The following is a 16,724-nucleotide window of genomic DNA, read 5'->3' as shown; positions in this document are numbered from 1 at the left end:
TTGTGGTTGCAATGAGTTAAGTTTACTGTGTTTTCTACTAATCTCATGAAACAGTTTGTAGAACAGTTTTTAAAATAATGTTAAACTACCTTTTGTTAAATATGTCCATTTCATAAAGAATGCACAAGTGAGCAATTACTCACAAAAAGAAATCAAAGCAAGAGAAACATAAGAAACACAAGAAAATAAACATATAAAAATTAAGGTGATAATGGTCACAGCAACCAAAACAAAATAATTACAGAAAAAGTTTCCCACTTTGATTTCTGATAATTATTAAAAAATTACACTTCGTATACATATACAGGGTGACAATTATTGAACTATTTGAAAACAAAACTTAAATTACTTACAAACCACAGTGCCCACACACTTTATTCAACATGTAAATGTCACTACAGATATTCGGATTTAGGTTATGACCTGTCCGATATGCCTGCCATAATTGGTGATGATGTGGCACAGATGAATAGCGAAATTCTGCGCGACCCGCTGAAGTGCCAGAATATCAACGCTGATGTTGGCCACCTGAATGGCTGTTTTCAGCTCAGCAATAGTTTTGGGATTATTGCTGTACACCTTATCCTTTAATATAGCCCCACAAAAAGGAGTCACATGTGTTCTGATCTGGAGAATATGGCGACCAATTGAGGCCCATGCCAGTGGCCTCTGGGTACCCCAGAGCCAGAATGCAGTCCCCAAAGTGCTCCTCCAGGACATCAAACACTCTCCTGCTTTGATGGGGTTGAGCTTCGTCTTGCATGAACCATATCTTGTCGAAATCAGGGTCACTTCGGATAATGGGGATGAAATCATCTTCCAAAACCTTCACATACTGTTCGGCAGTCACTGCGCCATCACGAAATATCACACTGATTATTCCATGTCTGGACATTGCACACCACACAGTTACCCGCTGAGGGTGAAGAGACTTCTCGATTGCGAAATGCGGATTCTCAGTCCCCCAAAGGTGCCAATATTGCTTATTGATGAACCTATCTAAATGAAAGTGGGTTTACTCCCTAAAGCAAATTGTACAGTTCATACTAATTCCCATCATGCCCCGCAGCCAACCATGCAATTTCAATGCCCTAACACAAACCATTCAGAAGTTACGATGATTTTATTTCACACAGTTCAATAATTGTGAAAATTACATCATCTCACAATAATAGCCCTAATGGATCCCAACTCTGAAGATATGTAAACAGGATATCAGTGGTAAGTGGCTAAGATTACACAAAAGTGGCACATATAGTCCGAATAATGCCATCACTTGTATTATCCAAGGGGTCCGTGTTTAGCCAAGCTCAGGCAGTGAAGATCCATCAAAAAAATAGAAACCATAAAGGAAGTGCTAGAATGCATCACTAACATTAACTTGGGCAATATAAGCATCTGCTAGGGTTCAAATAGGATGGAACAATTTGCACTCCCACAGGGCATGCTGCAATGATAGTGATGGATGTGTGGAACCAGTGAATAGAAAAGTGGTCATATGCAGTGACAACAGGGTAATGGGAAATGCAAAGTTACCAGAGTATGTAATGGCCACTATATTATTTATACAGCTGTATTGGATGATGAAACTACATCTTGAGTGTTGTTTTAACACTGTGGCAGTGCAATAAGTTTGGACCTGTCTGCATTGATATACTGGCTCTGTCTTACGCAGGCTACACCAATTGAACATATGAACTTCCAAGTCTCACTTCATCTTACAGTGATTGCAAGCTGGCACCTTAAATTGCTAAGTAGCACAGGGGACAGTCTTAATACTGTTAGATTTGTAACACTGTTGGATGTAAGAAGCTGTTTCCACTTTTAAGTATTGAAGACACTCTCAATGGCAACTGATACAGCAGGGAGGTTTTACTGTCTGGTGTACTGTCCCTCTCTTATAATCCAGTCAATGAAGCAAAATTAGGGGGGAAAACTGAGTAGTTACAAATTTTTGTACAGTTGTAGCAGGAAGTACCATGAAAACAATACTAAAAATCCTGAACTGGGGGTGAGCATTGAGGTGGGGCATTTAAAGGTCACTTTTTTACGTTTTTCTTTCATAACTTGAAAACCGTGACTTCTAGCAAAAATGTGCACCTTCACATTATTGCGGCGTGAAGACTGTTCCTTAAAATTTCGGGCATTTAGCTGCATAAATTCAGCTTCTTCTTCTTTTAATATCTCAGCTAAATACCTTCCAGCCCTCTTCAGAGTGAGCCAAGGTGACTAACGGTCCAGCACTTGCTCAATTCTTTTACACTCAAGGACCGACCCATTGTGTACGCGGCCAAAGATACACAAGGCGCCAGAGACGTTGATAAGCCAGATATGCATGGAAATTAAATCTATGGCTACAAAGTCGTTCCACATGGTGATATTGATGTGTCACGGAGAGCTGCACTCTCACAAAGTCTTTGTGATTTAATTGGGTAATTCCACATGAAGTGTCCTAGGGCTACGAGCCGACCATCTTCAATTTTGATGAAATTTGTACAGGATGTACCTGAGGGCCCTACATGAACTTACGCACAGTTTCAGGTTCACCTGTAATTTGGTTGAGGTGCTAGAACCATTTTCATGAAGACCACTTTTACAGAGACCGAAAAGTCATGAAGAAATTGCTAAGTTTGTCATTCCACTGTTCCTAACATAAAAGAGCTAGACTCTTGCTTCTGGGTATAGTGGTACAACTTTGTGTGCTTTACACACAAATGTTGCAAGTAGAGTTCAGAAAGCAATGCATTTAGCATAATCTTAGTTCAAAGTGGGCAACAAATCATGTCACGAGAAATTTGCACCATAGTTTAATGAGGCATAAAGTAGTGGAGAAAGTACACTATGGACCTGGTATTTTGCCAAACTACTGTCTGTCTGGGTGTTTAGTATATCACAAATTTTGGCCTGGCTTGTGTGTTAAATTACTGTGCTACCATCCTGTAAATTTGCTAAAAAACATGAACGTATCAAAATATACCCATGTTCAAAGTCATGTATCTCAAAATAGACACATACCACATTACACTCATTAACACCATTCAGCAGAGCACATTTCATTCTACTAGAAAAACTTATTTTCATTTTGGTGTCCCTTTGGTTAAGGTGCAAAAATGTCGCCTAAAACTTGGTATTTTGTTGATTATGTCTTCATTGTTTAAATATTCATTTTGCTGTTTATTAAGTGATTTTAAACCTGTTTGTGACAGGTTCATTGCTAAATTTAACCATTTAACTGTACTAGAGACTGCTACATAATTTTTGGGAATCTGAATGCTTATTAATTTTATTTCATTTCTTTATTTAGGACTTGAGAATTTCCTTTTAGTGTCTGAAGTATATCAAGTTGTTGCTAAACTGGAAGAACAAGATCAATTTAATGTATGCAGTTTTGGAAATACTGATTCCCCATGCCATTTAATGACATACAGTGCCTTAAAAGGACTGAAAGCTGTAAAGCAACATTCCTTAGAAGAACAAAAATTACTTACTAGATGGTGTGGTTTACACTCTACCGAAAATACTCAACTGTGCTTCCATCATGAAGCTATACTACTAAAAAGATTTGAATTTTTGCAAAGATCATGCTGCAACCCATTTGGCAAGAAAAACCACACTGCACGAAAAAGCTTGCGCTCAATCAACATAGAAACACCTGACCTACTAAAAAGGATAACCATGTCCGATATTAAACCAAGCCAAAAAATGTGCCCTTCCTGTAGAAAGGAATTTGATACACTGAAATACTCACAAATGGACGTTACATATCAGTCAGACGAAGATAATGAGACTAATGTTGGTCACAATTTGAATACAAGCTTAACATCTGTTGGAATATCACCATTAAAATTTCAACAAATTGGTGCAAGGGATACAAAAGGATATGCAAAGCGCAAAATACATAAAGTTGAAGGTGCAATTATTAAGAAAATTGCAGAAGTGTGAGGACTTGATCCCAGTGAATTGGAGCAACCATTCACAAGCAATCAATGATTGACTTGTTCAGACTACATTGAACTGATCCAAGAATTGAAAGAAAAATTACATATATCAAATAATAACGAGAAAATTGCAATTTTGACCTTAGTTCCCCAAAGCTGGTCCATCAAAAAGACTATGGAAGAATTTTGTGTTTCACAAAGAATGGTAAGGGAGGCTAGAAAGTTAGAAGCTGAACAGGGATTATTGGCACAGCCCAAAGGTAAATGTGGGAAAAAGCTTTCCGAGGATGTGAGGGCAAGAGCCACAGAACATTTTTATGATGAAGAGTTTAGTCAGATTGGTTCAGGAAAAACGGACTGTATTACTGTTCGGATAGATGGAGAAAAAGTTAAAAAACAGAAATACTTATTACTGAGCAACTTAAAAGAAATGTTTGCTGTGTACTGCAATAAAAATGGACCGGAAATTGGATTTTCCAAATTTTGTGAATTAAGGCCAAAGTGGTGTGTGACTGTAGGCACAAGATGGTTCACATTCAGTTTGTGTCTGCACAATACATCAAAGTGTGAAACTAATGTTAGCACATAGCCCAATAAAAGAAGATTACAAAATTTTACTGAGCAAAATTGTCTGTAATTTGGAAACAAAGAATTGCATGCTTCATCACTGTGAAATGTGTCCAGGAACAGAAGCTCTAAATGAATATTTGGAAAGCGCTTTTGCAGATATTGATCCTGAGGATACAATTCAGTTCAAACAATGGACTCACACTCATAGAGATACACTTGAAACCAGAGAAATGACAGTTGAAGAATTTATTGAACTATTAGTTACAAAACTGTTGGTCCTTTCTACTCACAACTACATTGCAAAGCATCGGAGCAAGCATTTGAAGTTCACTAAAGAAGGTCTCAAACCAGGAGAATTCATTATATTAATGGATTTCGCAGAAAATTACTCCTTTGTTGTCCAAGATGCAGTGCAGGGATTCCATTGGGAAAATAGTCGAGCTACAATATATACATTTGTCATTTACTACAAGGGTAATGAAGACCTAAAGAGTGTCAGCTACTGCATAATCAGTGATTGCCTCTGACATGACACAGTTGCAGTTCATGTATTTTTAATGTACTTGATCAAATCCCTTAAGTGCATTTTTAAAGAAATTAAGCATATTCATTATTTTAGCGATGGTTCTGTGGCACAGTGCAAAAATTTTAAGAGCTATGTAGATCTTTGCCATCATCAAAAAGATTTTGGCATTACTGCAGAATTGAATTTTTTTCGTAACAAGCCATGGGAAATCACCATGTGATGGAACTGGGGGTACAGTTAAGCGTTTAGCAGCAAGAGATAGCCGCCAACACCCGACTGACAACCAAATCTTAACACCAACTGATCAGTAAGGAAACCCACCCATGGCTGACCTTGCATGGCTATTGGGCGTGGTCCCTTGGCAATGGGGTTACCAGTCTTGAGACTGGTAGTGGCATAGCCACCATGGACCAATTTGTATAAATATTGAAAAAAATGTTCATTTATATTAAAAAAGAAATTATTGAAAATGCAAAAATTGATCAAGAGAAACATTTTGAGGATGGATGTACAGTGTCTGGTACAAGAGACCATCACCGTATGGTGCCAATTCTACATCTACATCCATACTCCGCAAGCCACCTGACGGTGTGTGAGGGTGGGTACCCTGAGTACCTCTATCAGTTCTCCCTTCTGTTCCAGTCTCGTATTGTCCGTGGAAAGAAGGATTATCGGTATGCTTCTGTGTGGGCTCTAATCTCTCTGATTTTATCCTCATGGTCTCTTCGCGAGATATATGTAGGAGGGATCAATATACTGCTTGACTCTTTGGTGAAGGTATGTTCTCGAAACTTTAACAAAAGCCCATACCGAGCTACTGAGCATCTCTCCTGCAGAGTCTTCCACTGGAGTTTATCTATCATCTCCGTAACACTTTCGCGATTACTAAATGATCCTGTAACGAAGCGCGCTGCTCTCCGTTGGATCTTCTACATCTCTTCTATCAACCCTATCTGGTACAGATCCCACACCGGTGAGCAGTATTCAAGCAGTGGGCGAACAAGCGTACTGTAACCTACTTCCTTTGTTTTTGGATTGCATTTCTTTAGGATTCTTCCAATGAATATCAGTCTGGCATCTGCTTTACCGACGATCAACTTGATATGATCATTCCATTTTAAATCACTCCTAATGCGTACTCCCAGATAATTTATGGAATTAACTGCTTCCAGTTGCTGACCTGCTATTTTGTAGCTAAATGATAAGGGATCTATCTTTCTATGTATTCGCAGCATATTACACTTGTCTACATTGAGATTCAATTGCCTTTCCCTGCACCATGCGTCAATTCACTGCAGATCCTCCTGCATTTCAGTACAATTTTCCATTGTTACAACCTCTCGATACACCACAGCATCATCTGCAAAAAGCCTCAGTGAACTTCTGATGTCATCCACAAGGTCATTTATGTATATTGTGAATAGCAACGGTCCTATGACACTCCCCTGCGGTACACCTGAGATCACTCTTACTTCGGAAGACTTCTCTCCATTGAGAATAACATGCTGTGTTCTGTTATCTAGGAACTCTTCAATCCAATCACACAATTGTTGCGATAGTCCATATGCTCTTACTTTGTTCATTAAACGACTGTGGGGAACTGTATCAAACGCCTTGCGGAAGTCAAGAAACACGGCATCTACCTGTGAACCTGTGTCTATGGCACTCTGAGTCTCGTGGACGAAAAGCAACTTAAGACTCACAGAGTATCAAATGATACATTGTCCTTTACAGCAAATGTTAACCAACATGCTAAAGTTGCTACTAAATATGTTGCCATTAATGAACTACAACCTGGCCAGTATGTCGCTTGTGTTTATGATGGAAAATGGTGGATAGGAAATATCTGTGAAGTTCAATGTGAAGAAAAAGATGCCTTGATTAATTTCATGCATCCTCATGGAGCTGCTCAATCATTTCATTGGCCTACTAGAAAAGACATATGCTGGATCCTAGAACAATAGATAATTGCAGTCATACCAGTCCCAGGTGCTTCAACGACAGGGCAGCAATACAGTTTGCCGGAAGCAATAGTTTTGGACTTCAGCAAAAAATTTAAAACATTCAACAATTGAAGAATTCTGTATGACGGCTTGGGAACCAAAGAGAGACCCAAAAAAAGGCTTGGGAACCTGCTAGACACCCAGTTTCAGGCTTGGGAATCTGCAGCAAAGAAACCCACCCATGGCTGACCTTGCATGGCTATTGGGCATGACCCCTTGGCAATGGGGTTACCAGTCCTGAGATTCGTAGTGGCATAGCCACCATGGACCAATGCAAGGATTTTCCGAATTACCAAAACAGTCAATAGTTTAGGCGAATTTTTTGCACCTTACCCAAAGAGACACCAAAATGAAAATAAGTTTTTCTAATAGAATGAAACGTGCTCTGTTGAATGGTGTTAATGAATGTAATGTGGTAGGTGTCCATTTTGAGATACATGACTTTGAATACGGGTATATTTTGATACATTCATGTTTTTTAGCAAATTTACAGGATGGTAGCACAGTAATTTAACACACAAGCCAGGCCAAAATTTGTGATATACTAAACACCCAGACAGACAGTAGTTTGGCAAAAGCCCAGGTCCATAGTGTACTTTCCCCACTACTTTATGCCTCATTAAACTATGGTGCAAATTTCTCGTGACATGATTTGTTGCCCACTTTGAACTAAGATTATGCTAAATGCATTGCTTTCTGAACTCTACTTGCAACATTTGTGTGTAATGCACACAAAGTTGTACCACTATACCCAGAAGCAAGGGTCTAGCTCTTTTATATTAGGAACAGTGGAATGCCAAACTTGAAGATTTCTTCGCGACTTTTCGGTCTCTGTAAAACTGGTCTTCATGAAAATGGTTCTAGCACTTCAACCAAATTACAGGTGAGCCTGATACTTTGCCTAAGTTCATGTAGGGCCCTCAGGTACATCCTGTACAAATTTCATCAAAATTGAAGATGGTCGAGCTGGGATGGCCCAATTACAACTTGGACAAATCATGGAATCCACCAATTTCTGTAATTAAATCACAAAGACATAAAAATGGTGCAGCACTCCATGACACATCAATATCACCATGTGGAACGACTGCACAGCCACAGATTTAATTTCCATGCATATGTGGCCTATCAACGTCTCTGGCGCCTTGTGTACCTTCAGCCACAGTCCTCGGGTGTAAAAGGACATAGCAAGTGATGGAGCATTAGTCACCCTGGCTCACTCTGAAGATGGCTGGAGGTATTCAGCCGAAATATTAGAAGAAGAAGAAACTGAATTTATGCGGGTCTGAAATTTTATGGAACATCTACCAAAAATGTTTCGAAGTGCAAAAGTAAACCACATTAAATCTCCTACAAAAAGGTTCCAATTCATTTTTTTTCTCTGGGACTAATAGCTTCCATGTTGCAAGGGGCAGAAAATTAGCAGATTATTAAAACTAGTGTTTTAATTGGTGTAAAATTGATGTTTATTGTTACATGTAGTGGGTTATAAACAAATTTTAAGTGTGTGTGTCACATCTAACTGCAGGAGAATCATATTAATGAGTAAATTGTATTCTGGGCATGTAATAGTGTGGAAAAGGGGGTTGGAAGTCAGAAGTGTGAGGGAAGATAAGTCACTTGGTCATGCATTTCCCACATTTGTGTGTCTGCAAACTGAAGAGCAAGCAGGTGATTCCCTACTCTATCTACTGCACTACATCACAAGATGCAAATACAAAATGCTTCACAAAGTTATACCAACCCCCCACAGCATGTCATGTGAAGGCATGCCCACAGGGGATGGTTACTAACACAAGAAACGTACACGGACAGAATCTTCCTAAGCCTCTCTTCACTGCTCTACACTGTTTGAGGAGAAACTGATTCCAATTCACCGTGTATGGCAGCTGCAGTGTTTTTCCAGAAAAGGAAATTTCTTCCATTTCAACCAATGCACACTTTTCTGTGAACAAACTATACCTCCCCAGCATTTCCTGTCCATTTCTCTTATGTGAACAGACAAAATAACTTCTCTAACCACGTTTATATAGTGAAGTTATTTTCAGTTTATTAAATGAGTAGGCTACTTATTTGCAGTTGTTAAGTGAGCTTCTATGCAAAAACACGTTCCTGTCAATGACGGCTGAAAAGTGTTTAATTTGTAAGTGTGATGTTGTCGAAGATCTATGTAGTTCTGGTGGGAAAGGAATTGGAATAGTATATGTGGCACCTTGCTGCTGTATTGTAAAGTGTATTGTAAAGCCATGTAATTATTTTGTAGTCACTTGGTGATGAATTAATGAATGGTCAGACAGTTACTGCACTTATCTCACTACTAATTGTGCTACTGGTAGACTGCATAAATCTCTTCCATTCAGGAATTGCTGGCACTTATAGAATGGGCTGCACTGAGTGGAGCCACATACCATTCATCCACAATATATCTTCCAGGATGGTAGTGAATGTGTCTGGTGGAATTGGACTAATTGTGTTCATGTCTAGAACAGTAATTTGCTGTAATGCACTGCTTGACTTATGTTGAAATATCTAAAGTTTCATAACACATAACACCTAGGTGTTCTACTTCTATTGCAGAGCGCAGGGGGAGACAACTGAAGGCTCTGGGCCTCTTCACATGTTGGGAGAACTGTGGCTGGGATCATCATTTGATAATCCTCATACTGTGAAAAGTATTCCAAACATGGTAGTGGAGACAATGAAACCGGCATTTTCAAATACATCCTGACAGCAAGTTACTCTTGGGATATGCTCTTCTGTATGGGACGCAGCTGACAGTTACATAAGAGCCCACTTGACAAGTGCAAATAAACGCTCACTCAATAAACTTAAAATAACTCCACAGGCTCTGTGAAGTTACTTTCTCTATCAACAACAACAACAAAAAAAAAAAAGGACAGACAGGAAACGCCGGTGAGGTATAATATATCTGTAAACTGAAAAGCAAGCAGTGCCCGTGACAGTGAAAATTGCCTGTCCCGCAAAAACACTGCAGCTGCCGTATAGGATGATTAAGAATCAATTTCTTCTTAGCAGTGCAGGAAGGTGTGAAGAGATCGCAAATTCTGTTGATATGTGTTTCTTGTGCTAATATTATTAGTGATTCATATCTGCATTACATGTAGTGTTAACACACTGTGGAAAATAAACATGCCCTGGCATGCCTGTGCACTGCGTCGCCAATGATTCATAAGGCGTACTGTGGAGGATCAGTATAACTTTGTGAAGCACTCCATAGTAGCTTCTTGTGATGTAGAGGGGTAGATAAAGTGGGGAATCCCCAGCTTGCTCTTCAGTTTGCAGATGTATGAAGGAGGGAAGTGCATCACCACAATCCAGTGACTTACCTTTCTCCATACTTCTAACACCTCCAGAATACAATAGCTCCTGAGCAGCCAGAGAGGGCAGTCGTGTGTGTGTGTGTGTGTGTGTGTGTGTGAGAGAGAGAGAGAGAGAGAGAGAGAGAGAGAGAGAGAGAGAAAGCTTTTCTGATAAAGGCTTTGGCCAAAAGCTTAATGTGTAACAGTCTTTTCATTGTGCCTGCTTGCAACTGAACCTGTCATCTTTACGGTGAGCAACAATCTATCATTTCCATAACTGTTGATATTCCAACCTCACTTTCCACTGCTTCCTTTAGTAATGGAGAAAAGGCTTATCACATTTGCATAGACATTAGAGTGGTCAATAAGGTCATGACATTGGATACCAATCACACTTGGAATCACCTTGACAAATGCAAATTCTTCACCACCTTCGAGTACAGTTCCATTCTTCTGATGGAAGCTACTGTCTTACATAAAGGAAATTTTTGAGCTCTTAACCTGAAGGATGATATGGAAACTGTATAAGCCCTTCATTCTGATTTGTACAAGCTCCTTTAATTACCCAAGCATTATTATTTGTCACATTAGTTTCTGGCACTCTCCTGCACCCGTCTATGTCCATGAGTTTTGCTTTTGTTACCTTGTTGGGAATGATGAGAGGAAACAATTTGAGCACTTTCAAAGCAGTTATACGAACTAGTTCTGACACTCATGAGTCTCAGAAACTCGGAAGCCTTTTACATAATAAAAGAAGTAAACAAGATTATAGGTCAATTAAAGATGCAGCTACGTCACCTACCAGAATTATTCCCCCCACACATGAACCACGCAAGCCTGGTTTGAAGATGGAGGTATCAATCTTAAAGCACTTATTTAGCACCCCTAAATATAAAGGCAGCTCATGACAGAATGCCAAAATCCAACAAGCGTCTATCTTAGCTGAATATATACAATCCACTGTCATACACAATAGCATATGCTAGGAACATAGTGAAGAAACCTTATTCTCTCATACATACCAGTTTGACTAGTCACCACCCAATTGCTACCTCATTACAAACTTCTTTGTGCCATAATAAATAGTACAGATGCTATATACAACCAATTTAGTAACGTAACTGCCACATATTACTAACCATGATTTACAACATAAACTCTGTTCACACTTAAGTGTAAGCCATACAGATTGACCTACAAAATAAGGTCAGTGTGGTTTCAATTCCTCCAGAACCCTTCCTTTGTACCCTTATGAATATTTCAACAGAATCATACCACCAACTTCTAATTATATATCCCCTAACTTCTAGCTTTATACCCCTGTATTATAACTGTGTTACTATGAAGTTGACAGAATCACACCACCAACTTCTAATTATATATCCCCTAACTTCTAGCTTTATACCCCTGTATTATAACTATGTTACTATGAAGTTGACTCATGATTATCCCAAACTTGTTCTTCACTTGCAGATACTTGTCCCTTGTCTGAATTGTGAACTGAAAGGATATAGGCTTTAAATCTTTCATATTCCTTAGAAATTTACTCATAAATAAATAACTTGCCAAACGCAGGACTACCTAATTGTCAGCCATGATCAACAGATGCATAGAGCTTTGACTACTGGAGATTTACAGGATTGTCAGTACACCTCAAACTATATTTGTGGCAGTTTACATTTATACACAACACCTTCCTTTGCGAATTTTTTTTATTATTAGCAGGAATAAATAGCCAGCATTTTCCAGACTGATGGTCAAATTATCTACCACATAAGAATCAGATGGTCATCTGCTGTACAACACCCTATTCTGGTTTCACTTGCCTGTTATGATTAGAATTTCATGCCACACACATACCGAGTATCGCTTAACAATAGCATATTTCTATTCAAGGCACCTTTTATCTGGTTCTACACATGACAGAAGGAAACTCTGAATATCACTATTGAACCATTACTGTTAATCAGTCTGGAATTTAATTTCTCTCTTAGTACACATCCTGTCATCTTAGTTCGTCAAGATGCTAACACCACCAAATTGCTCAAGCCCTTTGATCAGTTGATGACACAGGAACAGCAGATATCATACTGGAGAGAGCTGCTGCCCATATTACAGCATTACACCAGCTAAATATCTGGGTTAATATAACTGCCCCCACAGTGACCTCCACCCTACGTGCCATTCTATACTAAGTGTGACTTTACAGTACTGTTACACAAGTTATGTAGTCGAACACGTGCAGCTTCTACAGCCAATAACAATCTTTTCAGAGTTTCAGAGGAAAGTGACATGCAGAGTTAATGACAGCTTTTATTTTTCTACTGCCATAAACTGTAATTTTGTAATCCCACCTAGGATTATTCTCTTTAATTAAAACTATTATTTTGTATTTGCCTTATGACTTGCACACTTTTGTGACTGCTTCATTCAAGTCTTTTATTATTGTGCTCATTAGTTCATTTGATGATGTTCTATTGTAATGAGCTATTTCTACAACCTTCCTATTCAGTTTAAATGAACTTAACTACCATGCTGCCATGATCACATAAATTTAGGTCAAAGGACTCACCCTTCAAGTGTTTATTCTAAATTAGTTATTATTTGTTTAATACAATGGTAAGCCAATTATTATCCATATTTAGTTATATTTTTGTTTATTTTGGTAGTATTGTCATTTTATGTTGATGACGCATGCTTTGTTTATTTGTTGTTATACCTTTGCAATTTTCACGCTGCTACATTAGCTTAGTTATCACTGCTGTGCTGTTAATCACGGCTGCTCTGCTGTCTATTTGCACCAAAGAAGAGCAACGTTCAGTGATGCATTTTTTGTGGTCAGAAGGCATATCAGTGGCCGAAATTAATCGAAGACTTTCAGTACAGTATGGGAACAGTGTTTTGCCACAACGGAGTGTCTACGAATGGACTGAAAAATTCCGAAATGGTCACACAAGTGTGATTCAAGATGAAGGAGCCAGATGACCGTTTACCGCCACAAATGAAGAAACCGTTGAGCGTTCACATGAAATGATTCTCTTAGACAGATGATTAACTATTGACGATGTGGCACATCGTCTGGAAATTAGTCACGGTTCTGCCTACGAAATCATCCACAACAGACTAAGTTTCATACAGTTTGTGCAAGATGGGTCCCAAAACAACTCACACAGTTGCATAAACAAACATGCTTGGACATCTGCAGAAAAACATTTGGATCACTATGGTAACGAAGGGGACAATTTCTTAGACAGGATCATTACTGGTGACGAAACATGGATCCATCATTCCGAGCTGGAGACTAAAAGACAGAGTATGGAATGGAAATATATAAATGCGCCATGCAAGAAAAAGTTCAAGACCCAACCGTCTGCAGGAAAACTGATCCTTACAGTTTTTTGGGACGCACTAGGTCCAGTACTGGAACACAAGGAGATGATTACTGCCAGGCTAAAGCCCGCAATTCGAAGCAAATGCCAAGGATTGCAGTCAAAAGGTGTTGTGTTGTTGCACGACAATGCCCGTCTGCATACTGCTGCCCACTCTGCTGAAACGCTCCACAAACTCAAATTTGAAGTACTGATCATCCACCATATAGTCCCGATCTTGCCCCTTCTGACTATCACTTGTTTGGTCCACTCCAACAGGCATTGATTTGTGGTATAGGATGGGGAAATGAAAGAGTAGTTATCTTGCAGAACCATGGAGTAGTTTCTGTATACACAATGGTTTCCTGTAGTTTATTTGCAGACATCACACTATATGAAAATAATTTCCTAACAATATCAGTTTTAAAATACAAAAATAATTATTAGTGCTATTATTATTATTATTATTATTATTGTACTTACAGCATGGCAATAACAAAGGAACTATTTTATGGGGTCTCAGTAGCTCCAATTAATTAAATCTGTATTATTTTTTCCTCACAAAATAAACTAGTATTTTTTGGTAAAGTTTAGTTAAATCAATAGAAACATACACCACAACACAAACGTCAGGAGTGAAAAGGTCTCCATAAATACCCAAAATAGTGCAACACTTTGCAAAATATTTTCTGTTACCAATAGCACATCCATAAGGATTGAAGAGACCATAGTCAAAACCCTCTGAGCGATGCCCTTTCACACACCTACCCTATTCCAGTTAATATTCTAATTTAAGTGTTTAATTACCTTTAGTTCTGATTTTCAATTATTTAAAATGTATTGTTCATAAGACTTACTTTTCTGCTGACATGATGATGTAGAAGTCATAAAATGTGCCTGAAGTCTATCAGCTGTAGCATTTCCCTCAGTTATTAGTAAATGACTCAGATCACTACTAAAGAATGCATTTGCCCCACCAGTATCAGTAACAGCTAGAATTTGTATTGGCAAATTTGGAATGTTCATTGAGAATGCACTGGAAAAATAAAACATCATCATTTACAAGACAGATCAAATAAAGTATAAGCAAAGCACTATCATTTTAACATAAATGCAACAGGTATTACAGACTAGCATGGAAAAAAAGTACAATATTACCATGATAAAAGCAGAACAACTTTTAGCTACTACTAATGAGTTATTACATACGAACAAAGGACAGAAATATTCCTCTGCCTGTGTTATATTTAATTCATTATCACAATTCTTATTAATTCTACCATGCTGTCCGAGTTTCCTCATTTTCTTTTTCTAATTTTCTCTGCAATGAATTATGTAGGTATAACACAGGAAAACAGGAAGACATCATCATAGGTGAAAAAGGGTCTATTTACCAGTGAGATAAATTATCCCATTTTGCTTTATGTTGCTAAGGTTACACCAGGCTCTCAAAATCAAGTTTCTTGAGACAAAACAAAAAAAGAGGATACTCTGTGTACACAGTTAAACTCATTACCTACATCTGAGCTTTGCAATAATGTTCCACTTTTCCCCTCTGAAAATTTTCTAACTGTTGGCATTCTGAATTTGACATGCACTCAAATGGCTTTTGTTCATCCACCTTTTTTGCCACCTCCACAAAAATGAACCTTCATTTCTGAGATAACATTAACAGTTGGCACATATACCTGTTACATTCTTCTCCAACAAACTTCATGCTGAATCATTGCCTTTCTTTAAAATCATCATAAAACATTATAACTCAGTTTGTCAGCTGCCATTTAAAAGTTCCTTTTGCCAAGTAAAATCAGTCCTTGATTTGCAAGACTCTGTTGTGGGAACCACCATTTTTCTGCATCAGAATTACATTGTTTTCATATTCAGATGACTACCATACATAACGTTATGCAGAAACTGATAATGTGTGCAGAGGTGTAAATTTTACATTATCGACCTGACTTAGACCTGAAGGCATAAAAAGGAGTAATAATCATTTCAATATGGAAGAATACTTCAGGTTATGAAGTTCTTGCCCATTCTTCTTCTCTTCCTCCCCCTTCTTCTAAGTCAGATGTATTTATTTTAGTAAATAGCTATTCTACAGGGTGTCTGTAATTATAGTTCCAGGTTCAAAATACTGTAGAGAGAGAACCACTGTTCAGAATGATGTCAAATTTGAACAGCATATTGACATGGCGCAAACGTCATGGGAGAGAAAAAATTTGTAAGCGTCAGAACATGCACACCAACAGATGTGTGGCACTCAGCTGTTTCTCAGTTTGTGTCCGATATGCCAGACACGAATGTCTCCATGAAGGATACCATGCTGGTGGAAATGTTTTTTATAAGAATGGTGATTCTGCACCTGTAGCCCTGCAGAAAGTCTGAACACTCACGAGTATGACAAAAGGCATTGGTCCGACGTGTGCTACAGGTCTGGAGAAACTGATACAAAAAGATATGAAAAAAAGGTTCTTTTGAAGTGTAATTTGGTACAGAGAGGGAAGCAGTTGATCCCCATCTCTCTACGATGTGGCCACAGCACTGCAGCAGAGGTCGAGCTGTGGTGTGCGAACACGCATTGCATGGGGAATTGCCCGAACATTGGAGATACCTGCGAATGTGGAATCCTACAAAACATCTTTTTTTGCTATCCATACAAAATCACCCAAGTTCAGGAGTTGCTTCCTGCTGATCTGCCATGACAACAAACGTTTACTCTGGAATTTCTTGCTCAAATGGAAGTGAACATTCTGTGGACAGGCAAAGTCCACTTCCATCTTCAAGGACATGACAAAAAGCAGAATTGCACATTATGAGCAACAGAAAATCCTCATTCACGTCAACTGGTACCATTCCATTCTGCAAAGATGAATGTGTGGTGTAGGTTGACGGCATCATTTATTGTTGTACAACCATAATTTTTCAAGGAGATGAGTCATGCAGGTCCCATTACCTGTACCGTCACTGGTAAATGGCATAAGAGTATTTTGAGCACC

The 16,724-nt window shown here is 38.6% G+C and overlaps 1 protein-coding gene across 5 annotated transcripts in view; it reads right to left on the bottom strand.

Moving 5' to 3' along the window:
- The window catches only part of LOC126470106 (rho GTPase-activating protein 190), a 293,491-nt gene that overhangs the window by 165,427 nt on the left and 111,340 nt on the right, over nucleotides 1-16,724 (bottom strand). For all 5 annotated transcript variants that reach the window (XM_050097683.1, XM_050097685.1, XM_050097686.1 and 2 more), the window contains exon 15: nucleotides 14,583-14,761. In XM_050097683.1, the coding sequence (XP_049953640.1) occupies nucleotides 14,583-14,761 (179 nt within the window). The remainder of the gene's footprint in view (nucleotides 1-14,582; nucleotides 14,762-16,724) is intronic.

This window comes from Schistocerca serialis, chromosome 3 (assembly GCF_023864345.2).
Source record: "Schistocerca serialis cubense isolate TAMUIC-IGC-003099 chromosome 3, iqSchSeri2.2, whole genome shotgun sequence".
In the NCBI taxonomy this organism is placed as follows: domain Eukaryota; kingdom Metazoa; phylum Arthropoda; class Insecta; order Orthoptera; family Acrididae; genus Schistocerca; species Schistocerca serialis.
Note: the sequence above shows the minus strand (reverse complement) of the source record. Positions and strands in the feature narration are given on the sequence as shown.